At 52.7% G+C, this 26565-nt stretch overlaps 1 protein-coding gene across 4 annotated transcripts in view; it reads right to left on the reverse strand.

Annotated features, from left to right (window-relative positions):
• Positions 1 to 26565, reverse strand: part of MUC16 (mucin 16, cell surface associated) — a 102916-nt gene that overhangs the window by 66612 nt on the left and 9739 nt on the right. For all 4 annotated transcript variants that reach the window (XM_045053094.1, XM_045053095.1, XM_045053096.1 and 1 more), the window contains exons 4-6: positions 5840 to 26068; positions 4155 to 4700; positions 2153 to 2266 (exon numbers count right to left, since the gene is read on the reverse strand). In XM_045053094.1, the coding sequence (XP_044909029.1) occupies positions 2153 to 2266; positions 4155 to 4700; positions 5840 to 26068 (20889 nt within the window). The remainder of the gene's footprint in view (positions 1 to 2152; positions 2267 to 4154; positions 4701 to 5839; positions 26069 to 26565) is intronic.

Below are 26565 nucleotides of genomic sequence, written 5' to 3' on the forward strand. Positions count from 1 at the left end.
GAAAGACAGAAACTCAGAGCTCATCATCTACCAAGGTCACACAGCTGCTGGCCACTGGTGTGGAAATTTGAACATCGTTCTGCCTGAGTGCTAAACCAGCACTCTTCAGCACTGAAATCTATGATTCCCTAACTGAAGTTCAAGATCCTGTGGGAGCCAGGATGAAAAGAGAAGGACGTAAGGAGAAAATGTCCATCCGGAGAGGTTAAACAAGAGTTCTCTGGTTCAGTGGTTCTCAAACCTGGGGTGATTTTGCTCCCAGGGGATACTTGACGATGTCAGGAGAACTTTTTGGTCATTGCTACTGTGTATATGTGGAGGGTGCTACTGGCATGTGGTGAGTAGAGGCCAAGGATGCTGCTAAACATCCCACAGTGCACAGGACAGCCTGCAAGTAATTATTTGCCCGGTGGGACTGAGGCTGAGAAACCCCGCTCTATTTTGAAAGCAGTCAGTGAATATGGTTAGCTATTCCTCAGAAGCTTTGCCATCTAAATACTGGTCACCACCTGAATGAAACCCAGTGATTCATTTCTTGGTGACCCGACATAGTCAATCCTGTCAACGCCCCACTTATACCCTATACAGTGACCCCGATGGGATCCTGATGCAGACTCTGTGACTCCACACCTAAGGGCGTTCACTCAGCCTGTGTGTGTTGGGGTGTGGGGCAGGCTGGAAGTGCTGAGGGTTATAACCGCAGGGTCAAGCATCCCACAGCCAATGACAGAAGGAAGTTGGCTGACAAAAGCCCCAGCTGCTTCATTCCTCAGATTAGACAACACTGAGATGTTCTAGGCTGTCTCCCAGAGCTCCCCAGTGGGACCAACACTGTGGCCCATAGCTGTGGCCTGATCATGAATGCACCTTGCGTTGACTTCCCTTCCTGGTCTTCTCCAGTGCTTTCTGGGACCATCCCCCACCTGTGACAAACCACCTGTCCCATATTCTTAACTCAAGTTTGCTTCTGGGGGAACCGAATCAAAGATGCCTGGTCATAGGATAAGACTAATAACCTGACTGGGGGGTAGGAGTGACTCTGTCCAAAGCCTGCATCTTGGAAAAAGACTCCAAAATGTACTGGTAAAATAGACTGGTCTCCAAAAATCTTGGGAACAGCTTAATGGGTATGGGGAGCTTTACCTTTTAACCACACAATGAGGAGGACCCCTTGCCATATACACCTGCACCTCTTAAACTCTCAGACAGAACAATAATACTGAGAAATGTTAACAGGTGCCTTTTAGAAGGAAAGATTCCACAGTCAATAATGGTGTAAAACCCTAGGTTGAATAAAGCCAAACGAATTTCTTTACAGTAGAATTTCTCAGAGCCTTTAATATATTTATGCATGCTATCATTCTTTAGGAAGGAGCAATATATTCGCCAAACTTTTTTTTTTTTTGCCACAAAATTCTTTGTCTTTTTGTTAGGGGTATCCAAGCATTACCAAGCCTTAGAAAGTTTCCTGAATATTGTATTCTGTTGCTGTCTCCAGGATCATTTCCCACCACTCCATCCTTCTACCTCACACTTTAGCAAAGGTGAATTATTTGTTCCTCCAAGATATTTCCAGTTTTACCCCTCTCTGTGCTTTTGCATGTGGCTGGCTGTTCCCTCTATCCAGAATGTCTTCATCAACTCCCTTTGTCTTTCTGGTAAATCCCTAGTCATCCCTTCAAACCCAGTTCAAATATTATCCCCCCCATGAAGCCTTCCTTCTATAGTTCAAATACATCTTCATTGCATACATTTACATTTGCATCACAGGAATTTTGTTCCTTTGTTGTTTCCCGTGGGTCTGAGAGCTCTGAGGACACCGTGCCCAAGGATTCTCATCTGCACATCCTCAGCTTATAGCACAGTCTCTAACACAGAGAGAGTGATCAATACGCATTTTCAGAATTAAGTTAAACTGGGTCATATTTGTGGGATTGGCATATCCACCCTTGAACTAAACTCACTATGCATGTTATGAGGAAAAGAAAAGTGGTAACATCCACCTGGTAACAATTAGACAAAGATCCAGCTAAGACAGGGAAGCCCATGACCACCCCACATTATTCTTTCTCTTAAGAAACACTTCATCTCTCTGGAAGAGGAAATAAGGTCACAAGTAGGATTATAGGGAAGTAAGCAAAGGTGAACCTACCTGTAGGACTGGCAGATGATGTGGGTGCCACATGTACATGGACTGGTCCTGTGACACCTCCATGGGCTGCTTCATTGGGTATCTTTGTAATACGCTCCACGACGCCATCAGTCCCTGTGGGTGAGGGTGGAGAAGAAACCTGGGTTAATTCATCTCATCCAGAGAGAGAGCACTGTTCAAATGAATCCACTTCATTGACTATACAACTCAATTCTTCTCAAGTCCAGGACTTGAGCCAGGGCTATATGCCACGAGTGACCAGCCCTGTCCATTCGCCCATTCATCCACCCATAGATATGTCCATCTTTCCTTCTACCATTGCTATATGTACCCATCCATCCTTCCTTCTTTCATTTATCCGTTTTTCCATTCTTCCTTTGATCCTCCTATTCCCCCAACCACCCTTCTACCTTCTTACCATCCTGCTTATCCCTTGCTTCCTGAACACCCATGACTCAACTACTGAGCCATGTTTTAAGACCCGGATCAATACCTGTCAATGTACCAATCAATTTTATTGTGAATTGAGAGGTAACCAAGTCATCCTCCTATAGATGTTGTCCATCGAAGCAGGTGCTAAAGTGGTTAGTGCACCTGTCTCCCAAACAAAAGTTGGGGCCAAATTCAACTTTTCAGAGGAATGGAATCCCCAAGAGGTTCCTTCCTCATCTTCAGATCTCTTGGAGGGGGTGTACCTCTTCCTAGGACCCAAGTCCTTCCCACATCCCATACATACTTTGTTCCATCACCTTTTATTTGCTCACCAATTTCTTCACTTTTCCCTTGTGTTTGACTCTGTCCTTAATATAAAAACATAATCATTTCAAAGGGGGATATTGAGCCTATATCTATGTGTAATTTAGCTGTTTTGCTAGTTCTATTCAACTCGCTCATACTCCCTTCATTAGAGTCCCTGAGGCCCCACACGTTGTCAAAGGACTCACCTCATTTCAACTTGACTGTCAAGCATCTGATGGGACTGACAATTTTCCTTCCTAAAACTCTCCCCTCCTATAGCTTCTGTGATGCCAGAATCTCTTTCTTTTTCTCCTCCCTCCTGACCACTGCCGCTTAGCCTAATAATTAAAAGCATAGATTCCTAGTGCCATATAGTCTGAGTTCTTACTACTTATTAGCTTTTTGATCTTGAGCAAATCACTTAACCTTCTGTGCCTTGGTTTACTCATCTGTAAAATGAGCTTATAATCATCTTTTCTTTAAAAAAGTTGTGTTGGAATGAGGATTAAATAACTTAAAATTTTTTTAATGTTTATATTTATTTGAGAGAGAGAGAGAGAGAGAGGCAGAAAGAGAAGGAGACACAGAATCTAAAGCAGGCTCCAGGCTCTGAGCTGTCAGCACAGAGCCTGACATGGGCTGGAACCCACGAACTGCGAGATCATGACCTGAGCCAAAGTCGGATGCTTAACCGACTGAACCCACCCAGGCGCCTGAGGATTATGTAACTTAATAAAACAGTGCCTTGACATAGAATAAGTGCCCTAGGAAAATCTATTGTTACTGGAGTGCCTGGGTGGCTCAGTTGGTTGAGTGTCTGACTTGGGCTCAAGTCATGATCTCACAGTTCGTGGGTTCAAGCCCTGCGTTGGGCTCTGTGCTGACGGCTTAGAGCCTGGAGTCTGTTTCAGATTCTGTGTCTCCCCCTCTCTCTGCCTCTCCCCTGCTTGCCCCTGTTTGTGTGTGTGTCTCTCTCTCAAAAATAAATAAGCATTAAAGAAATAAAAATCTATTGTTATTAGCATTATCATTGTCATAATCATAGTAATGTTAAAACATCTATCATGGTACTGGAATCATCCAATGACTTGCTTATTTATATTTGCTTCTCCAGTGCCTAGAACTGAGGATAGATCAACAAATGTTTGCTGAAAGAATTTCTGTGCAGTAATAAACTCCTAAATAACTCCTTTATACCTCTCAGGAAAAGAGTCTTTTCCTATGAGACCCTAATAATGGGAGTACGGGATCAGTGGGTCCTTACTTGTCAGCTGTGTTGAGTGTGGAGGAAGTTGAGAAGCCCTCGTCTCTGTTCCTAAGTGAATCTGCTCTGTCATTCTGGTATCCACACTGGATGATAAAGATGTCCTGACTGGCTTGGTCCATGTCTCCAAAGTACTGGCCACAACCAAGGGTCCTTCAGCAGTGCTGCCCTCTGTCCCAGTGTTGGTGGCCACTGTGTGCAGGGTAGCCGTTGAGGAAGTGCTCCCCTGGGGGGCTGGGCTGGTTGAAACATCTGTGGTAGTGGAGGCCGAAGAGGGGAAAGGCGTTGAAACTGATGAAGGTAGACTGTCTGCCATACTGGACAGAGCATCTCTAGGGCCTTGTTGCGTCCAAAATAATGGACTGGCTGAGAAGGCGGCTGAGCTGGCACCTGGGACTCCAGATGTAGCCGCTGACGGAGAAGGTGCCAATGTGTCAGCTGAAAGGGTCTCAGCTGAAGACAGCATTACTGTGCTCAGGTGATGAGTCCTTTCTGATACAGACACAGAAAGCTTGGGTTCTGGGAAGGAGGTTACACTGGCAGGCCCTGCGAAAGAGAGAGATGCATAAGAGAGAGAGATCCACTTGAATTCCATCACACTGCCAAGATGAAGGCTGGTCCAAAACTCATATTTTCCCAGTGACTTCAGACTTGGAACCCTTGAAAGTATGAGTGGACAGGGGCACCTGGGTGGGTCAGTCAGTTGAGTGTCTGACTTGTGATTTCAGCCCAGGTCACGATCCCAGGGCTGTGGGATCGAGCCCCTTGTCAGGCTCTGTGACAAGGGTGGAGTCTTCTTGAGATTCTCTCTCTCTCTTCCTCTGCCCCTAGCCCCTGATCTTGCGCATACTCTCTCTTTCTCTCTCTCCCTCTCTGTCTCCAAAACAAAACAAAACAGAAAAACATTAGTGGACAGAGGAGATAAAGGTGTGTTTAAAGGTGACTATAAACTAGAGTCTAGGGCTATGAATGTCTCCTGCAGTCCAGGAGAGAGATGGGAAAGTGGCCCTGCCTCAACGTTCTGCGGCCAAAGAAGATCAGTACTGGAGTGGAAATATTAGTCTCCTCCGTGGAACAGATAATGCCCATTGGATAAGAGGTTCTGCAAGGCTCATTAGGACAGAGAAAGGTGCCACATTGCAGAAAAGCTAGTCTACACGTTAATTACAACCATAGTTGTGAAAAGAAACTTATATTCTTTTAATTTACAGTAATGTCAAGGGTGGCCATTGTTTCAAAGGAGGTGCTCTTCCATAATGGAGATAAAATGATTAAAGATCCCAAGACTATGACTAATAAAACTCTGTCAGAGCTAGAAATGTGAGGTGAGGTGAGAGGAATAGGAAATAATTTTCTAATATCAGTTATTGTGAAAGAATCTAAAGAAAGGAAGGTGAAGCATGGAACATTACCAAAAAAGCAAAAGCAGGGTTTATAAGAAAGAAAGAAAGAAAGAAAGAAGAAAGAAAGAAAGAGGAAAGGAAAGGAAAGGAAAGGAAAGGAAAGGAAAGGAAAGGAAAGGAAAGAAAAGAAAAGAAAAGAAAAGAAACTCTTGCTTAATGTATCCTTGCAACAATCTGTGTGCTATGGATCCTCTCTCACCCACTAAAATGTGAGTCACTCAGCCACCAACTGTAGTTAATGTGTCCAAGGTAAGGGTATCCTATGATACAGCCATAGAGTACCTTTCTTGGTGATGATGGTGACTTTTCCAATATCAACACTAGGGGAAGAGGTAGAAAGCCCAGTGTTGAATTCCATAGGGATGTCTGGTGACATTGTGGGCTGAACAGGGCCAGGCACAGATGTCCTGCTGGGGGACATGATGTCTGTCCTGGAAGCCTCAGCACTGGTCCCAGTGAAGACCTCAGAAGGGATGCTGATGTCCTCTGGGGCTGAGCTGGTGGGCTGGGACATGATGGTTTCCCTCATTTCCAGGGCGAGAGGCGACGTTGACTGTGTGTCAGTCTCCATGGTTCCAGAGAGGCCAGGCATTGGTGTGGGAGCCATGGTGTCTCCATCAACGGAGAAGGTCTCAATTGGAGACATGCGTGGGGCTGTTGTTGAGCCAGCTGGGGCTGAGGAGTGGACTTCCCATGCAGTACTGAGGGTCCCCACATGGGTCACTGCTGTGTTTTCGGGAGGGTGAATGGACTTGGCAGTGGTAGAGGCTTCAGACGTGTCCTGTATTTCCACTGAGGTCTGACTCAGACCTGAAGGTGAACTGGTCACACTTTCTGAGCTCATACCCCATGTGCTGTGGGACCTCAGCAGGCCAGTGGTGACAGGTAAGGTGACAGAGTCAGAAGGAAAAGGACTACTGGCTGGCAGTGTGTTGGACACTGAAGAAGCTGAGGTCATGGCATGGGAAGGCACCAGGGGAAATGGAGAGCTGATGTCCTGCTCAGAGGATGGGCTGGTACGTGACTCATCCTCAGAACCTCTGTCCGCACTAGTGGTCATCTCTGCTCCTATAGAATCCTGAGTCATACCCGAGTGCATATGAGCCCCTGAGGCTGTGGCTGATGTGTTCCAAGGAAATGTGCCCTGGGATGTAGCCTCCAGGGGAACAGTTTCAGTCGCCATGGTTTTAGGTGCAGCTTCTGCCACGACGGGGGAGGTAGAGAGCTTGGTGTTGATTCTCGAGGTGAAGTCTTTTGAAATTGTGGGCCAAATAGGGACAGGGATGGATGTTCCCTTGGGGGATATGACGGCTGTCCTGGAGGCCTCAGGACTAATACCAGTGGGCACCTTGGAAGGGACAGTGCTTTCCTCTGGAGCTGAGCTGGTGTGGGGATACATGCCACTTTCCCATGGTTCCAGGGCCAGAGATGACATTGACAATGTCACAGTCTGTGTGGTTCCAGAGAAGCCAGGCATCGGCATGGAGGCTGTGGCATCCCCACGGAGGGAAGAAGTCTCAACTGGAGACGTGCCTGTGGCTGTCTCTGAGCCAGCTGGGGCAGAGGAGTGGGAATCCCCTACAGAACTGAGGGTCCCCACGTGGGTCACTGCTGTGTTTTCAGGAAGGTAAATGGCCTCTATAGTGGAAGAGGCTTCAGATGAGGTCCGGATGTCCACTAATGTGCTGCTTAGACCTGAGGGTGAACTGGTCACACCTTCCAAGCTCATGTCCCATGTACCAGGGATCGTCAGCAGGTCAGGGGTGAGAGATGAGGTGACATGATCAGGTGGAGAAGGGCTAGTGGCTGGCAGTGTGGGAGACACTGCAGAAATCGAGGACATGGCAGGTAAAGGCATCAAGGAAGATGGAGAGCTGATGTCTTGCTCAGAGGAAGGGCTGGTGGGTGACGCATCCTCAGAACCTGTGTCCATGCTAGCGGTCATCTCTGAGCGTGGAGAACCCTGAGTCACAACCAAGTGTGTCTGTGCCCCTGATGCTGTGACTGATGTGTCCCAGGCTAGTGTGCCCTGGGGTGTAGCACCCAGGGGGACAGTTTCAGTGGTCATTGTTATAGGTTCAGATTCTGCCTTGACAGGGTAGGTAGAGAGCCTGGTTTTGATTTCTGTGGGGATGTCTGGTGACACTGTAGCCTGACCAGGGCCAGGGATGGATGTCCTGCTGGGGGACATGATGGCTGTCCTGGTGGTCTCAGGACTAGTACCAGTGGACACCTCAGGAGGGACGGTGATTTCCTCTGTGGCTGAGCTGATGTGCCAGGATGTGCTGGTTTCCCGTGGTTCCAGGGCCAGGGACGACGCTGACTGTATCTCAGTCTCTGTGGTTCCAGAGAGGCCAGGCATTTGTGTGGAAGCCAGGGTGTCCCCACTGAGGGAGGAGGTCTCGACTGGAGACATTCCTGTGGCTGGCTCTGAGCCATTTGGGGCCGAGGAGTGGGATTCCCATGTGGAACTGAGGGATCCTGTGTGAGTCATCGCTGTGTTTTTGGCATGGGAAATGGCCTCTGTAGCAGTAGAGTATTCAGACGTGGCCCGAGTCTCCACCACTGAGATGCTGGTTAGACCTGAGGGTGAACTGGTCACCCCTTCTGAGCTCATGCCCCACGTGCTGGGGGTCCTCATCAGGCCAGGGGTGAGAGGTGAGGTGACAGGAACCAGAGAAGGACCAGTGGCTGGCAGCGTGGGGGGCACTGCAGAAGTTGAGGTCATGGCATGGAAAGGCACCAGGGAAGATGGAGAATTGATGTCTTGCTCAGAGGAAGGGCTTGTGTGTGACTCATTCTCAGAAACTCTTTCCATGCTAGTGGTCACCTCTGAGCGTGGAGAACCCTGAGTTATTGCTGAGTGTATATGAGACCGCCCAGCTGAGGCTGATGTGGACCAGGCTAGTGTGCCCTGGGAGGTAGCTCCTGCAGGAACTATTCTGGTGGCCATGATTATATGTGCAGATTCTGCCTCAATAAGGGAGGTAGAGAGCCTGGTGTTGATTCCCATGGGGATGTCAGGGGACATTGTGGGCTGAGAAGGGACAGGGATGGATGTCCTGCTGTGGGAGATGACGTCTGTCCTGGAGGCCTCAGCACTAGAACCTGTGGACACCTGAGGGGGGACGGTGATTTCCTCTGTGGCTGAGCTGGTGTGCTGAAAGGAGTCCAATTCCCACAGTTCCGGGGCCAGGGATGACGATGACACTGTTTCCTTCTCTGTGGTTCCCAAGAGGCCAGGCATTGGTGTGGAAGCCGTGGTGTCTTGACCGATGGAGGAGGTCTCGATTGGAGATGTTCCTGTGGCTGGTTCTGATGAGGCTGGGGACGAGGAGTGGGATTCCTGGGCAGAACGGAGGGTTGCCGCATGGGTGACTGCTGTGTATTCAGGAGGGTGAATGGCCTCTGTAGGGGTAGAGGCTTCAGATGTGGCCCAAGTGTCCACTAACGTGCTGGTCAGAACTGAGGGTGAACTGATCACACCTTCTGTGCTCGTGCCCCACGTGCTGTGGATTGTTGGCAGGCCAGTGGTGAGAGGTGGTGAGGTGACAGGAGCAAGAGGAGAAGGCCTACCGGTTGGAAGTGTGGGGGACACTGCAGAGGCTGAGGTCATAGCATGTAAAGGCACCAGGGAAGATGGAGAGCTGATGTTCTGCTCAGAGGAAGGGCTGGTGGGTGACTCACCCTCATAATCTCTGTCCACACTAGAGGTCACCACTGAATGTGGAAAACCCTGAGTCACAGCCAAGTGTGTCGGTGCCCCTAATGTTGTGGCTGTTGTGTCCCAGGCTACTTGGTCCTGGGATGTAGCCCCAGGGGGAACGGTTTCAGTGGCCATGGTTATAGGTTCAGATTCCGCCATGACAGGGGAGGTAGAGAGCCTGGTGTTGATTTCTGTGAGGATATCTGGTGACATCGTGAGCTGAACAGGGCCAGGGGTGGATGTCCTGCTAGAGAACATGACGTCTGTCCTGGAGGCCCCAGCACTAGACTCAGTGGAGACCTTGGAAGAGATGCTCATGTGCTCTGTGGCTGAGATAGTATGGGGGAATGTGCCAGTTTCCTGTGGTTCCGGGGCCATGGACGACTGTGACTGTGTCTCAGGCTCCGTGGTTCCAGAGAGGCCAGCCATTGGTGTGGAAGCTGTGGCATCCCGATCGAGGGAGGACGTCTTGATCGGAGACATTCCTGTGGCTATCTCTGAGCCAGCTGGGGCCGAGGAGCGGCATTCCCATGTGGAACTGAGGGTCCCCTTGTGGGTCACTGCTGTGTTTTCAGAAGGGTGAATAGCGTCCGTAGTGGTAGAGACTTCAGATGGGGTCCATACATCGACTGAGGTTTGACTGAGACCTGAGGGTGAACTAGTTACACCTTCTGAGCTCGTACCCCATGTGATGTGGGTCCTCGGCAGGCCAGCGGTGAGAGGTGAGGTGACAGAGTCAGAAGGAAAAGGACTACTGGCTGGCAGAGTGGAGGACACTGCAGAGGACGAGGTCATGGCATGTACAGGCACCAAGGAAGATGGAGAGCTGGCATCCTGCTCAGAAGAAGGGCTTGAGAGTGACACACCCTCAGATCGCCTGCCCATGCTAGTGCTCACGTCTGAAGGTGGAGAACCCTGAGTCACAGCCGAGAGCGTATGAGGCTCCAAGGCTGTCGCTAATGTGCCCCAGGCTAGCATGCCCTGGGATATAGCTTCCGGGGGAATGGTTTCACTGGCCTTGGCTATAGGTGAAGATTCTGCCATAACTGGCGAGGCAGAGAGCCTGGTGTTGATTCCCATGGGGATGCCTGGTGACACTGTGGCCCGAGTAGGGACAGGGATGGAAGTTCCACTCCGGGAGATGAACACTGTCCTGGAGACCCCAGACCTAGTACCAGTGGACACCTCGGAAGGGACAGTAATTTCCTCTGTAGCTGAGGTGGTGTGCTGGGATGTGATGCTTTCCTGTGGTTGCGGGGCCAGGGAGGACTTTGGCTGTGTCTGAGGCTCCGTGGTTCCAGAGGAGCCAGGCATTGGTGTGACAGCCATTGTGGTCCCACCAGTGGGGGAGGTCTCAATCGGAGATGTGCCAGTGGCTGTCTCTGAGACAGCTGGGGCTGAGGAGTGGGCTTCCCATGCAGTACTGAGGGTCCCCATGTGGGTCACTGCTGTGGTTTTGGGAGGGTGAATGGCCTCTGTAGTGGAGGAGGCTTCAGATGTGGCCTGGGTCTCCACTGAGATGCTGCTCGGGCCTGAGTCTGAACTGGTCACGCTTTCCGAGCTCATGCCCCATGTCCTCAAGAGGCTGAGGGTGAGAGGTAAGGTGACAGAAGCAGGAGGAGAAGGGCTAGTGGCTGGTAATGTGGGGGACACTGCAGAGGCTGAGGTCATGGCATGGAAAGGCTCCAGGGAAGATGGAGACCTGATGTCCTGCTCAGTGGAAGGGCTTCTGCGTGACATATCCTCAGAAACCCTGTCCACGCTAGTAGTCCCATCTGAGTGTGGAGAACTCTGAGTCACAACCGAGTGCATCTCTGTCCACGAAGCTGTGGCTGATGAGTCCCAGGCTATACTGCCTTGGGATGTAGTCGGTTGGGGAACTGTTTTGGTGGCGATGGATATGGGTGAGGATTCTGCGATGACAGGTGAGATAGAGATCCTGTTGTTGATACCCGTGGGGATGTCTGGTGACAACGTTGGCCGACCAGGTCCAGGGATGGATGTCCTGCTAGGGGAGATGACAGCTGTCCTAGAGGCCTCAGCACTATTACCAGTGGACAGCTGAGAAAGGACGGTGATTTCCTCTGGGGCTGAGCTGGTATGGGGGGATGTTCCAGTTTCCCGTGGTTCTGGGGCCTGGGATGACATTGACTGTGCCTTTATCTCCGTGGTTGCAGACAGGTCAGGAATTGGAGTGGAAGCCTTGATGTCTCCATCGAGGGAGGAGGTCTTGACTAGAGATGTGCCTGTGGCTGATTCTGAGCCAGCCGGGGCCGAGGAGTGGGATTCCCTTGAGGTACCGAGGGTCCCCACCTGGGACACTGCTGTGTTTTCAGAAGGGGGCATTGTATTTGTAGTGGTAGAGGCTTCAGGCGTGGCCCATATCTCCACTGAGGTCTGACTCAGGCCTGAGGGTGAACTGTTCACACCTTCCGAGCTCGTACCCCATGTGATGTGGGTCCTCGGCAGGCCAGCGGTGAGAGGTGAGGTGACAGAGTCAGAAGGAAAAGGACTACTGGCTGGCAGTGTGGGGGACACTGAAGAAGTCAAGGACATAACTTGTAAAGAAGGCAGCAGGGAAGATGGAGAGCTGATGTCCTGCTCAGAGGAAGGGCTGGCAGGTGACTCATCTTCAGAAACTCTGTCCCCGCCAGTGGTCATCTCTGAGTGTGGAGAACCTTGAGTCACGGCTGAGTGTGTCTGTGCCCCCGATGCTGTGTCTGATGTGTCCCAGGCTAGTGTGCCTTGGGATGAAGTCCCTGGGGGACCAGTTTCAGTGGCCATGGTTATAGGTTCAGATTCTGCCTTGACAGGGGAGGTAGAGAGCCTGGTGTTGATTTCTGTGAGGATGTCTGGTGACATTGTGAGCTGAACAGGGCCAGGGGTGGATGTCCTGCTAGAGAACATGACGTCTGTCCGGGAGGCCCCAGCACTAGACTCAGTGGAGACCTTGGAAGAGATGCTCATGTCCTCTGTGGCTGAGATAGTATGGGGGAATGTGCCAGGTTCCTGTGGTTCCGGGGCCATGGACGACTGTGACTGTGTCTCAGGCTCCGTGGTTCCAGAGAGGCCAGCCGTTGGTGTGGAAGCTGTGGCATCCCGATCGAGGGAGGACGTCTTGATCGGAGACATTCCTGTGGCTATCTCTGAGCCAGCTGGGGCCGAGGAGCGGGATTCCCATGTGGAACTGAGGGTCCCCTTGTGGGTCACTGCTGTGTTTTCAGAAGGGTGAATAGCTTCCGTAGTGGTAGAGACTTCAGATGGGGTCCATACATCGACTGAGGTTTGACTGAGACCTGAGGGTGAACTAGTTACACCTTCTGAGCTCGTACCCCATGTGATGTGGGTCCTCGGCAGGCCAGCGGTGAGAGGTGAGGTGACAGAGTCAGAAGGAAAAGGACTACTGGCTGGCAGAGTGGAGGACACTGCAGAGGACGAGGTCATGGCATGTAAAGGCACCAAGGAAGATGGAGAGCTGACGTCCTGCTCAGAAGAAGGGCTTGAGAGTGACACACCCTCAGATCGCCTGCCCATGCTAGTGCTCACGTCTGAAGGTGGAGAACCCTGAGTCACAGCCGAGAGCGTATGAGGCTCCAAGGCTGTCGCTAATGTGCCCCAGGCTAGCATGCCCTGGGATATAGCTTCCGGGGGAATGGTTTCACTGGCCTTGGCTATAGGTGAAGATTCCGCCATGACTGGTGAGGCAGAGAGCCTGGTGTTGATTCCCATGGGGATGCCTGGTGACACTGTGGCCCGAGTAGGGACAGGGATGGAAGTTCCACTCCGGGAGATGAACACTGTCCTGGAGACCCCAGACCTAGTACCAGTGGACACCTCGAAAGGGACAGTAATTTCCTCTGTAGCTGAGGTGGTGTGCTGGGATGTGATGCTTTCCTGTGGTTGCGGGGCCAGGGAGGACTTTGGCTGTGTCTGAGGCTCTGTGGTTCCAGAGGAGCCAGGCATTGGTGTGACAGCCATTGTGGTCCCACCAGTGGGGGAGGTCTCAATCGGAGATGTGCCAGTGGCTGTCTCTGAGACAGCTGGGGCTGAGGAGTGGGCTTCCCATGCAGTACTGAGGGTCCCCATGTGGGTCACTGCTGTGGTTTTGGGAGGGTGAATGGCCTCTGTAGTGGAGGAGGCTTCAGATGTGGCCTGGGTCTCCACTGAGATGCTGCTCGGGCCTGAGTCTGAACTGGTCACGCTTTCCGAGCTCATGCCCCATGTCCTCAAGAGGCTGAGGGTGAGAGGTGAGGTGACAGAAGCAGGAGGAGAAGGGCTAGTGGCTGGTAATGTGGGGGACACTGCAGAGGCTGAGGTCATGGCATGGAAAGGCTCCAGGGAAGACGGAGACCTGATGTCCTGCTCAGTGGAAGGGCTTCTGCGTGACATATCCTCAGAAACCCTGTCCACGCTAGTAGTCCCATCTGAGTGTGGAGAACTCTGAGTCACAACCGAGTGCATCTCTGTCCACGAAGCTGTGGCTGATGAGTCCCAGGCTATACTGCCTTGGGATGTAGTCGGTCGGGGAACTGTTTTGGTGGTGTTGGATAGGGGTGAGGATTCTGCGATGACAGGTGAGATAGAGAGCTTGTTGTTGATACCCGTGGGGATGTCTGGTGACAACGTTGGCCGACCAGGTCCAGGGATGGATGTCCTGCTAGGGGAGATGACAGCTGTCCTAGAGGCCTCAGCACTATTACCAGTGGACAGCTCAGAGAGGACGGTGATTTCCTCTGGGGCTGAGCTGGTATGTCGGGATGTTCCAGTTTCCCGTGGTTCTGGGGCCTGGGATGACATTGACTGTGCCTTTATCTCCGTGGTTGCAGACAGGTCAGGCATTGGAGTGGAAACCATGGCGTCCCCATCGAGGGAGGAGGTCTTGACTAGAGATGTGCCTGTGGCTGATTCTGAGCCAGCCGGGGCCGAGGAGTGGGATTCCCTTGAGGTACCGAGGGTCCCCACCTGGGACACTGCTGTGTTTTCAGAAGGGGGCATTGTATTTGTGGTGGTAGAGGCTTCAGGCGTGGCCCATATCTCCACTGAGGTCTGACTCAGGCCTGAGGGTGAACTGTTCACACCTTCCGAGCTCGTACCCCATGTGATGTGGGTCCTCGGCAGGCCAGCGGTGAGAGGTGAGGTGACAGAGTCAGAAGGAAAAGGACTACTGGCTGGCAGTGTGGGGGACACTGAAGAAGTCAAGGACATAACTTGTAAAGAAGGCAGCAGGGAAGATGGAGAGCTGATGTCCTGCTCAGAGGAAGGGCTGGCAGGTGACTCATCTTCAGAAACTCTGTCCCCGCCAGTGGTCATCTCTGAGTGTGGAGAACCTTGAGTCACGGCTGAGTGTGTCTGTGCCCCCGATGCTGTGTCTGATGTGTCCCAGGCTAGTGTGCCTTGGGATGAAGTCCCTGGGGGACCAGTTTCAGTGGCCATGGTTATAGGTTCAGATTCTGCCTTGACAGGGGAGGTAGAGAGCCTGGTGTTGATTTCTGTGAGGATGTCTGGTGACATTGTGAGCTGAACAGGGCCAGGGGTGGATGTCCTGCTAGAGAACATGACGTCTGTCCGGGAGGCCCCAGCACTAGACTCAGTGGAGACCTTGGAAGAGATGCTCATGTCCTCTGTGGCTGAGATAGTATGGGGGAATGTGCCAGGTTCCTGTGGTTCCGGGGCCATGGACGACTGTGACTGTGTCTCAGGCTCCGTGGTTCCAGAGAGGCCAGCCGTTGGTGTGGAAGCTGTGGCATCCCGATCGAGGGAGGACGTCTTGATCGGAGACATTCCTGTGGCTATCTCTGAGCCAGCTGGGGCCGAGGAGCGGGATTCCCATGTGGAACTGAGGGTCCCCTTGTGGGTCACTGCTGTGTTTTCAGAAGGGTGAATAGCTTCCGTAGTGGTAGAGACTTCAGATGGGGTCCATACATCGACTGAGGTTTGACTGAGACCTGAGGGTGAACTAGTTACACCTTCTGAGCTCGTACCCCATGTGATGTGGGTCCTCGGCAGGCCAGCGGTGAGAGGTGAGGTGACAGAGTCAGAAGGAAAAGGACTACTGGCTGGCAGAGTGGAGGACACTGCAGAGGACGAGGTCATGGCATGTAAAGGCACCAAGGAAGATGGAGAGCTGACGTCCTGCTCAGAAGAAGGGCTTGAGAGTGACACACCCTCAGATCGCCTGCCCATGCTAGTGCTCACGTCTGAAGGTGGAGAACCCTGAGTCACAGCCGAGAGCGTATGAGGCTCCAAGGCTGTCGCTAATGTGCCCCAGGCTAGCATGCCCTGGGATATAGCTTCCGGGGGAATGGTTTCACTGGCCTTGGCTATAGGTGAAGATTCCGCCATGACTGGTGAGGCAGAGAGCCTGGTGTTGATTCCCATGGGGATGCCTGGTGACACTGTGGCCCGAGTAGGGACAGGGATGGAAGTTCCACTCCGGGAGATGAACACTGTCCTGGAGACCCCAGACCTAGTACCAGTGGACACCTCGGAAGGGACAGTAATTTCCTCTGTAGCTGAGGTGGTGTGCTGGGATGTGATGCTTTCCTGTGGTTGCGGGGCCAGGGAGGACTTTGGCTGTGTCTGAGGCTCCGTGGTTCCAGAGGAGCCAGGCATTGGTGTGACAGCCATTGTGGTCCCACCAGTGGGGGAGGTCTCAATCGGAGATGTGCCAGTGGCTGTCTCTGAGACAGCTGGGGCTGAGGAGTGGGCTTCCCATGCAGTACTGAGGGTCCCCATGTGGGTCACTGCTGTGGTTTTGGGAGGGTGAATGGCCTCTGTAGTGGAGGAGGCTTCAGATGTGGCCTGGGTCTCCACTGAGATGCTGCTCGGGCCTGAGTCTGAACTGGTCACGCTTTCCGAGCTCATGCCCCATGTCCTCAAGAGGCTGAGGGTGAGAGGTGAGGTGACAGAAGCAGGAGGAGAAGGGCTAGTGGCTGGTAATGTGGGGGACACTGCAGAGGCTGAGGTCATGGCATGGAAAGGCTCCAGGGAAGATGGAGACCTGATGTCCTGCTCAGTGGAAGGGCTTCTGCGTGACATATCCTCAGAAACCCTGTCCACGCTAGTAGTCCCATCTGAGTGTGGAGAACTCTGAGTCACAACCGAGTGCATCTCTGTCCACGAAGCTGTGGCTGATGAGTCCCAGGCTATACTGCCTTGGGATGTAGTCGGTTGGGGAACTGTTTTGGTGGCGATGGATATGGGTGAGGATTCTGCGATGACAGGTGAGATAGAGATCCTGTTGTTGATACCCGTGGGGATGTCTGGTGACAACGTTGGCCGACCAGGTCCAGGGATGGATGTCCTGCTAGGGGAGATGACAGCTGTCCTAGAGGCCTCAGCACTATTACCAGTGGACAGCTGAGAAAGGACGGTGATTTCCTCTGGGGCTGAGCTGGTATGGGGGGATGTTCCAGTTTCCCGTGGTTCTGGGGCCTGGGATGACATTGACTGTGCCTTTATCTCCGTGGTTGCAGACAGGTCAGGAATTGGAGTGGAAGCCTTGATGTCTCCATCGAGGGAGGAGGTCTTGACTAGAGATGTGCCTGTGGCTGATTCTGAGCCAGCCGGGGCCGAGGAGTGGGATTCCCTTGAGGTACCGAGGGTCCCCACCTGGGACACTGCTGTGTTTTCAGAAGGGGGCATTGTATTTGTAGTGGTAGAGGCTTCAGGCGTAGCCCATATCTCCACTGAGGTCTGACTCAGGCCTGAGGGTGAACTGTTCACACCTTCCGAGCTCGTACCCCATGTGATGTGGGTCCTCGGCAGGCCAGCGGTGAGAGGTGAGGTGACAGAGTCAGAAGGAAAAGGACTACTGGCTGGCAGTGTGGGGGACACTGAAGAAGTCAAGGACATAACTTGTAAAGAAGGCAGCAGGGAAGATGGAGAGCTGATGTCCTGCTCAGAGGAAGGGCTGGCAGGTGACTCATCTTCAGAAACTCTGTCCCCGCCAGTGGTCATCTCTGAGTGTGGAGAACCTTGAGTCACGGCTGAGTGTGTCTGTGCCCCCGATGCTGTGTCTGATGTGTCCCAGGCTAGTGTGCCTTGGGATGAAGTCCCTGGGGGACCAGTTTCAGTGGCCATGGTTATAGGTTCAGATTCTGCCTTGACAGGGGAGGTAGAGAGCCTGGTGTTGATTTCTGTGAGGATGTCTGGTGACATTGTGAGCTGAACAGGGCCAGGGGTGGATGTCCTGCTAGAGAACATGACGTCTGTCCGGGAGGCCCCAGCACTAGACTCAGTGGAGACCTTGGAAGAGATGCTCATGTCCTCTGTGGCTGAGATAGTATGGGGGAATGTGCCAGGTTCCTGTGGTTCCGGGGCCATGGACGACTGTGACTGTGTCTCAGGCTCCGTGGTTCCAGAGAGGCCAGCCGTTGGTGTGGAAGCTGTGGCATCCCGATCGAGGGAGGACGTCTTGATCGGAGACATTCCTGTGGCTATCTCTGAGCCAGCTGGGGCCGAGGAGCGGGATTCCCATGTGGAACTGAGGGTCCCCTTGTGGGTCACTGCTGTGTTTTCAGAAGGGTGAATAGCTTCCGTAGTGGTAGAGACTTCAGATGGGGTCCATACATCGACTGAGGTTTGACTGAGACCTGAGGGTGAACTAGTTACACCTTCTGAGCTCGTACCCCATGTGATGTGGGTCCTCGGCAGGCCAGCGGTGAGAGGTGAGGTGACAGAGTCAGAAGGAAAAGGACTACTGGCTGGCAGAGTGGAGGACACTGCAGAGGACGAGGTCATGGCATGTAAAGGCACCAAGGAAGATGGAGAGCTGACGTCCTGCTCAGAAGAAGGGCTTGAGAGTGACACACCCTCAGATCGCCTGCCCATGCTAGTGCTCACGTCTGAAGGTGGAGAACCCTGAGTCACAGCCGAGAGCGTATGAGGCTCCAAGGCTGTCGCTAATGTGCCCCAGGCTAGCATGCCCTGGGATATAGCTTCCGGGGGAATGGTTTCACTGGCCTTGGCTATAGGTGAAGATTCCGCCATGACTGGTGAGGCAGAGAGCCTGGTGTTGATTCCCATGGGGATGCCTGGTGACACTGTGGCCCGAGTAGGGACAGGGATGGAAGTTCCACTCCGGGAGATGAACACTGTCCTGGAGACCCCAGACCTAGTACCAGTGGACACCTCGAAAGGGACAGTAATTTCCTCTGTAGCTGAGGTGGTGTGCTGGGATGTGATGCTTTCCTGTGGTTGCGGGGCCAGGGAGGACTTTGGCTGTGTCTGAGGCTCTGTGGTTCCAGAGGAGCCAGGCATTGGTGTGACAGCCATTGTGGTCCCACCAGTGGGGGAGGTCTCAATCGGAGATGTGCCAGTGGCTGTCTCTGAGACAGCTGGGGCTGAGGAGTGGGCTTCCCATGCAGTACTGAGGGTCCCCATGTGGGTCACTGCTGTGGTTTTGGGAGGGTGAATGGCCTCTGTAGTGGAGGAGGCTTCAGATGTGGCCTGGGTCTCCACTGAGATGCTGCTCGGGCCTGAGTCTGAACTGGTCACGCTTTCCGAGCTCATGCCCCATGTCCTCAAGAGGCTGAGGGTGAGAGGTGAGGTGACAGAAGCAGGAGGAGAAGGGCTAGTGGCTGGTAATGTGGGGGACACTGCAGAGGCTGAGGTCATGGCATGGAAAGGCTCCAGGGAAGACGGAGACCTGATGTCCTGCTCAGTGGAAGGGCTTCTGCGTGACATATCCTCAGAAACCCTGTCCACGCTAGTAGTCCCATCTGAGTGTGGAGAACTCTGAGTCACAACCGAGTGCATCTCTGTCCACGAAGCTGTGGCTGATGAGTCCCAGGCTATACTGCCTTGGGATGTAGTCGGTCGGGGAACTGTTTTGGTGGTGTTGGATAGGGGTGAGGATTCTGCGATGACAGGTGAGATAGAGAGCTTGTTGTTGATACCCGTGGGGATGTCTGGTGACAACGTTGGCCGACCAGGTCCAGGGATGGATGTCCTGCTAGGGGAGATGACAGCTGTCCTAGAGGCCTCAGCACTATTACCAGTGGACAGCTCAGAGAGGACGGTGATTTCCTCTGGGGCTGAGCTGGTATGTCGGGATGTTCCAGTTTCCCGTGGTTCTGGGGCCTGGGATGACATTGACTGTGCCTTTATCTCCGTGGTTGCAGACAGGTCAGGCATTGGAGTGGAAACCATGGCGTCCCCATCGAGGGAGGAGGTCTTGACTAGAGATGTGCCTGTGGCTGATTCTGAGCCAGCCGGGGCCGAGGAGTGGGATTCCCTTGAGGTACCGAGGGTCCCCACCTGGGACACTGCTGTGTTTTCAGAAGGGGGCATTGTATTTGTGGTGGTAGAGGCTTCAGGCGTGGCCCATATCTCCACTGAGGTCTGACTCAGGCCTGAGGGTGAACTGTTCACACCTTCCGAGCTCGTACCCCATGTGATGTGGGTCCTCGGCAGGCCAGCGGTGAGAGGTGAGGTGACAGAGTCAGAAGGAAAAGGACTACTGGCTGGCAGTGTGGGGGACACTGAAGAAGTCAAGGACATAACTTGTAAAGAAGGCAGCAGGGAAGATGGAGAGCTGATGTCCTGCTCAGAGGAAGGGCTGGCAGGTGACTCATCTTCAGAAACTCTGTCCCCGCCAGTGGTCATCTCTGAGTGTGGAGAACCTTGAGTCACGGCTGAGTGTGTCTGTGCCCCCGATGCTGTGTCTGATGTGTCCCAGGCTAGTGTGCCTTGGGATGAAGTCCCTGGGGGACCAGTTTCAGTGGCCATGGTTATAGGTTCAGATTCTGCCTTGACAGGGGAGGTAGAGAGCCTGGTGTTGATTTCTGTGAGGATGTCTGGTGACATTGTGAGCTGAACAGGGCCAGGGGTGGATGTCCTGCTAGAGAACATGACGTCTGTCCGGGAGGCCCCAGCACTAGACTCAGTGGAGACCTTGGAAGAGATGCTCATGTCCTCTGTGGCTGAGATAGTATGGGGGAATGTGCCAGGTTCCTGTGGTTCCGGGGCCATGGACGACTGTGACTGTGTCTCAGGCTCCGTGGTTCCAGAGAGGCCAGCCGTTGGTGTGGAAGCTGTGGCATCCCGATCGAGGGAGGACGTCTTGATCGGAGACATTCCTGTGGCTATCTCTGAGCCAGCTGGGGCCGAGGAGCGGGATTCCCATGTGGAACTGAGGGTCCCCTTGTGGGTCACTGCTGTGTTTTCAGAAGGGTGAATAGCTTCCGTAGTGGTAGAGACTTCAGATGGGGTCCATACATCGACTGAGGTTTGACTGAGACCTGAGGGTGAACTAGTTACACCTTCTGAGCTCATACCCCATGTGATGTGGGTCCTCGGCAGGCCAGCGGTGAGAGGTGAGGTGACAGAGTCAGAAGGAAAAGGACTACTGGCTGGCAGAGTGGAGGACACTGCAGAGGACGAGGTCATGGCATGTACAGGCACCAAGGAAGATGGAGAGCTGGCATCCTGCTCAGAAGAAGGGCTTGAGAGTGACACACCCTCAGATCGCCTGCCCATGCTAGTGCTCACGTCTGAAGGTGGAGAACCCTGAGTCACAGCCGAGAGCGTATGAGGCTCCAAGGCTGTCGCTAATGTGCCCCAGGCTAGCATGCCCTGGGATATAGCTTCCGGGGGAATGGTTTCACTGGCCTTGGCTATAGGTGAAGATTCTGCCATGACTGGTGAGGCAGAGAGCCTGGTGTTGATTCCCATGGGGATGCCTGGTGACACTGTGGCCCGAGTAGGGACAGGGATGGAAGTTCCACTCCGGGAGATGAACACTGTCCTGGAGACCCCAGACCTAGTACCAGTGGACACCTCGGAAGGGACAGTAATTTCCTCTGTAGCTGAGGTGGTGTGCTGGGATGTGATGCTTTCCTGTGGTTGCGGGGCCAGGGAGGACTTTGGCTGTGTCTGAGGCTCCGTGGTTCCAGAGGAGCCAGGCATTGGTGTGACAGCCATTGTGGTCCCACCAGTGGGGGAGGTCTCAATCGGAGATGTGCCAGTGGCTGTCTCTGAGACAGCTGGGGCTGAGGAGTGGGCTTCCCATGCAGTACTGAGGGTCCCCATGTGGGTCACTGCTGTGGTTTTGGGAGGGTGAATGGCCTCTGTAGTGGAGGAGGCTTCAGATGTGGCCTGGGTCTCCACTGAGATGCTGCTCGGGCCTGAGTCTGAACTGGTCACGCTTTCCGAGCTCATGCCCCATGTCCTCAAGAGGCTGAGGGTGAGAGGTGAGGTGACAGAAGCAGGAGGAGAAGGGCTAGTGGCTGGTAATGTGGGGGACACTGCAGAGGCTGAGGTCATGGCATGGAAAGGCTCCAGGGAAGATGGAGACCTGATGTCCTGCTCAGTGGAAGGGCTTCTGCGTGACATATCCTCAGAAACCCTGTCCACGCTAGTAGTCCCATCTGAGTGTGGAGAACTCTGAGTCGCAACCGAGTGCATCTCTGTCCACGAAGCTGTGGCTGATGAGTCCCAGGCTATACTGCCTTGGGATGTAGTCGGTCGGGGAACTGTTTTGGTGGCGATGGATATGGGTGAGGATTCTGCGATGACAGGTGAGATAGAGAGCCTGTTGTTGATACCCGTGGGGATGTCTGGTGACAACGTTGGCCGACCAGGTCCAGGGATGGATGTCCTGCTAGGGGAGATGACAGCTGTCCTAGAGGCCTCAGCACTATTACCAGTGGACAGCTCAGAGAGGACGGTGATTTCCTCTGGGGCTGAGCTGGTATGTCGGGATGTTCCAGTTTCCCGTGGTTCTGGGGCCTGGGATGACATTGACTGTGCCTTTATCTCCGTGGTTGCAGACAGGTCAGGCATTGGAGTGGAAACCATGGCGTCCCCATCGAGGGAGGAGGTCTTGACTAGAGATGTGCCTGTGGCTGATTCTGAGCCAGCCGGGGCCGAGGAGTGGGATTCCCTTGAGGTACCGAGGGTCCCCACCTGGGACACTGCTGTGTTTTCAGAAGGGGGCATTGTATTTGTGGTGGTAGAGGCTTCAGCCGTGGCCCATATCTCCACTGAGGTCTGACTCAGGCCTGAGGGTGAACTGTTCACACCTTCCGAGCTCGTACCCCATGTGATGTGGGTCCTCGGCAGGCCAGCGGTGAGAGGTGAGGTGACAGAGTCAGAAGGAAAAGGACTACTGGCTGGCAGTGTGGGGGACACTGAAGAAGTCAAGGACATAACTTGTAAAGAAGGCAGCAGGGAAGATGGAGAGCTGATGTCCTGCTCAGAGGAAGGGCTGGCAGGTGACTCATCTTCAGAAACTCTGTCCCCGCTAGTGGTCATCTCTGAGTGTGGAGAACCTTGAGTCACGGCTGAGTGTGTCTGTGCCCCCGATGCTGTGTCTGATGTGTCCCAGGCTAGTGTGCCTTGGGATGAAGTCCCTGGGGGACCAGTTTCAGTGGCCATGGTTATAGGTTCAGATTCTGCCTTGACAGGGGAGGTAGAGAGCCTGGTGTTGATTTCTGTGAGGATGTCTGGTGACATTGTGAGCTGAACAGGGCCAGGGGTGGATGTCTTGCTAGAGAACATGACGTCTGTCCTGGAGGCCCCAGCACTAGACTCAGTGGAGACCTTGGAAGAGATGCTCATGTGCTCTGTGGCTGAGATAGTATGGGGGAATGTGCCAGTTTCCTCTGGTTCCGGGGCCATGGATGACTGTGACTGTGTCTCAGGCTCCGTGGTTCCAGAGAGGCCAGCCGTTGTTGTGGAAGCTGTGGCATCCCCATCGAGGGAGGACGTCTTGATTGGAGACATTCCTGTGGCTATCTCTGAGCCAGCTGGGGCCGAGGAGCGGGGTTCCCATGTGGAACTGAGGGTCCCCTTGTGGGTCACTGCTGTGTTTTCAGAAGGGTGAATAGCTTCTATCGTGGTAGAGACTTCAGATGGGGTCCATACATCGACTGAGGTTTGACTGAGACCTGAGGGTGAACTAGTTACACCTTCTGAGCTCGTACCCCATGTGATGTGGGTCCTTGGCAGGCCACCGGTTAGAGGTGAGGTGACAGGTGCAAGAGGAGGAGGATTACTTGTTGGTAGTGTTGGGGACACTGTAGAGGATGAGGTCATGGAAGATAAAGGCACCAGGGAAGATGGAGAGCTGATGTCCTGCTCAGAGGAAGGGCTTGGGTGTGACACATCCTCTGAATGTCTGTCCATGCTAGTGGTCATCTCTGAGTGTCTAGAACCCTGAGTTGCAGCCGAGTGCATCTGTGCCCTTGATGCTATGGCTGAGGTATCCAAGGCTAGTTTGCCCTCAGATGTAGTCCTAGTAGTACTATTCTGTTCACTCATGGTTAGTTTTTCACCATTTGTCACAATTTTCATTATACGGCCCCTGGTGGTATCTGATGACCTCATGGACTGAGGAAGTGTTGGGGTAGATATTTTGTCATTGGTGTATTTCTCTGTTCTTCTCTCTTCATTTGTAGGAGTGTAACTTAGCGAAGGGGCTATACCTGTTTCCGTTGTAAAGAATGGTATGTATGAGGTAGTTGGTCTGATCATGTTCATTACATTGAATTTTTGAGTTGTGTCCCCTTGAGGAGTGGAGGTAGTAGTTGTGGCTGGTGACACAGGTTTCCCAGTAGTCCAGTCATGTGTGGGCAGAGAATCAGGCAGTGAAACGGATAGGAGGATATTGGGGTCAGTCTTTGTATTTGGATGGTCAGTGAAAGCCATTGAACCAGGCAGAACTTCCATATTTCTTTTACTGGTAGTCCAACTTGTGTCTAAAATGTCAGGAAGTAAGGTGCTCATCTTCTCGATACCAGAAGTTGAAATGGGCATAGATGCAGTTGTGTCTGAAGGAATCAATGTTCTCATATTTGTGGACCTCATATCTTCAGCTGAAGCATGAGAAGATGGACTGGCTGGGCTGGTTCCAGTAACAGTCATAATGCCATGGGGAGTAGATAAAGAGCCTGATTCCGTGCTTGATGCTAAGGATGAAGTTGTGCCCATTGCAGAAGTTGTTTTGGGATAACCTGTGACTTTCAAAATTGAAGTTATGTCTTTCATAGCTGAGGAGCCTGATGTTGGGGCAGAAGCAGTTGTGGATGACCAGGTGGAAGGATGCTCCATGGCAGATGTGCTGGTCTCTGTAGCCAGGGTGCTGTCCATGGTGCTCTCTCTCCTCTCTGGGTTGGACATGGTAGTCAGGACTGAGTTGGTTCCCATAGTGGTGATAGTGGTGATGACACGTGGAGGGGGGGCTGTGGTCGTACTCATCATGCTCGCTTCTGCAGGAAATGAGGTCTGTGACAGTTGCTCAGTCATAGAGGCAGCCTTACTAGTCGTTACACTTGTGACGGCCACCAGCGTCTTAGACTCCATTGAAGGAAATACACCAGATGGTGAAGAGTTCATTTTTCCTCCTGAAGCATCATTGGTAGGGCTGGTGATGGCTTGGCTTTTAAAGGTCAGAGTTGCCGATGTGGTTTGTTCTCTGGAGGTGAGATGCAATGTGTCTGTGGCTTCTAGAGATGCACCATGAATCAGATCACTCCCAGTTGTCTTGTCTGACCGTGTGATAGCAGATGAATAAGCCGCACCCACAGATACACTTGTTTGTTGTTCAGCTGTTCCAGTAGCCACTGCTGAGGAGGAAAGTGTCCTCCCTGTAGAACTGATTTTGGGCAAACCAGTGACATGTGACTGGACAGCTGTGTCTGTGACAGTCCATGGAGAGGTCCCTGGTGCTTGGGTGCTGCCTGTGGCCCTGGACTTCCTCTCCGGGCTAGTCATTATAGTTGAAACTGACCTTGCTCCCCTGGGGCTGGAGGTGATGATCACCAAGGTGAGAGCCCCACCCTTGCTTGTTAGTTCTGTCGGATATGATGTCACAGAAGGGACCCCAGGTGGAGATGCCATTTCAGTGGTCCCCAGTCCAGTGATGGACTCAGAATTGGGCCCCACCAAAGGGGAAGTAGCAGATATAGAGGAACCAGTTGTTTCTTTTGCCATACTGGTGAGGCTGATAGTGGCTGAGCCTTCTGACCTGTCAGAAGTCCAAGGTCCTGTGGGAGGAATGTGGGTTGTGAGGGTGGTGGTAGCTGTGTCTGGCTTCACAGGGGAGGCACTTGACATTGGGTCACTCCCAGGTATCTGCTTTGGCCATGGGCCAGATGAATAAGCCTTCCCCACAGATCCACCTGTCTGTTGTTCAACTGCCATTGCCTTTGTACTGAAGGCCGTGGAAGGAATGACCATGGTGCTGACCCACGGCATGGTTTTAAGTTCAGATTTATCTGCCACTGAGCCTGTGGCTACCTTGGAGATAACTAAACTTGTTGCAGAGTCTTGAAGACCAGTGGAAGATGTGCTCAAGGGGAAATGAGTGTCCACTGCGGTCCCCTCGGTGGAGCCAAACCGTGTGGACAAGTCCACTTCAGTTGTCTTTGAAGTCAAGCCTGAGCTGACTTGCTGAACCTTCCCTGTGGCACCTACAGAAGTTGATTCTGGGTGGAAAGAGGACATTGTTCCTCTTGACTGGCTTGTCCCTTCTGGTGTCCCAGAATAAGTACTAGCCCAGGCCTCAGCTGGATGTGTGGAGTGTGAGATGTTATTTGTAACTACTGCCATTTCTGTGGATGATTCTGCTGTCATTGTGTTTCCTGTGGGCAAGGGAAGGAGTTTGGTGCTGACACTCCCTGTGTTCAGGGACTGAAGGGTGGCCAGTCCCACTGTGGTATCCACAGGGGCAGTCTCTTTTGGAGTCTTCCTAGGAGAAGTTCCCACAGTGATCCTGGTCTTGTGGCTGCTGCTGGGCTCCTTGGAGCTTGGATTTAGAATATCTTCAGATGTTCCTGGGCTTCTTGTGGGCAGGCCTGTGACTGAAACAGCTCTTCAGTTAGGAAGTTTGCAAGGAGGTAAAAATGGGGCTCTTCTGATTTTGATTCTCCTTCCTCTCTCCTTACAAATCTGCACATAATATGTTCCTCTAGATGGCAGGAATCATATTGTCCAACCCTGTGCCCAATGTTGGGTACATGAGCTTGGTCTACTGGCTCTCAGAGCTCCCTCTGGCATCTTAGGTTTTTATATCAGTGTGGCCTCCATGCAGACCTATATACCACATCTCATGTCTTAGTGGAGGGTAAAGATTCTACACAGGAATAGAGAAAAACTCTCCCAACTTTTGGTGGAGAAAAACTCTCCCTCTCCATTTTTCCACCTTGGTCCAGGCTTCTCAATCAATCTCTTTTAGTCTAATATCTGTCTTTATCCCCTAGACCTCAAAACTGTGATTCTAATGAAAATTTCTGTGGCTTGGTTTTTAACAGGTTAAGGGAAGAGGTAGATTAAGGCACCTTACTTCCTATATATTTTC

This window comes from Felis catus, chromosome A2 (genome assembly GCF_018350175.1).
Source record: "Felis catus isolate Fca126 chromosome A2, F.catus_Fca126_mat1.0, whole genome shotgun sequence".
NCBI lineage: Eukaryota > Metazoa > Chordata > Mammalia > Carnivora > Felidae > Felis > Felis catus.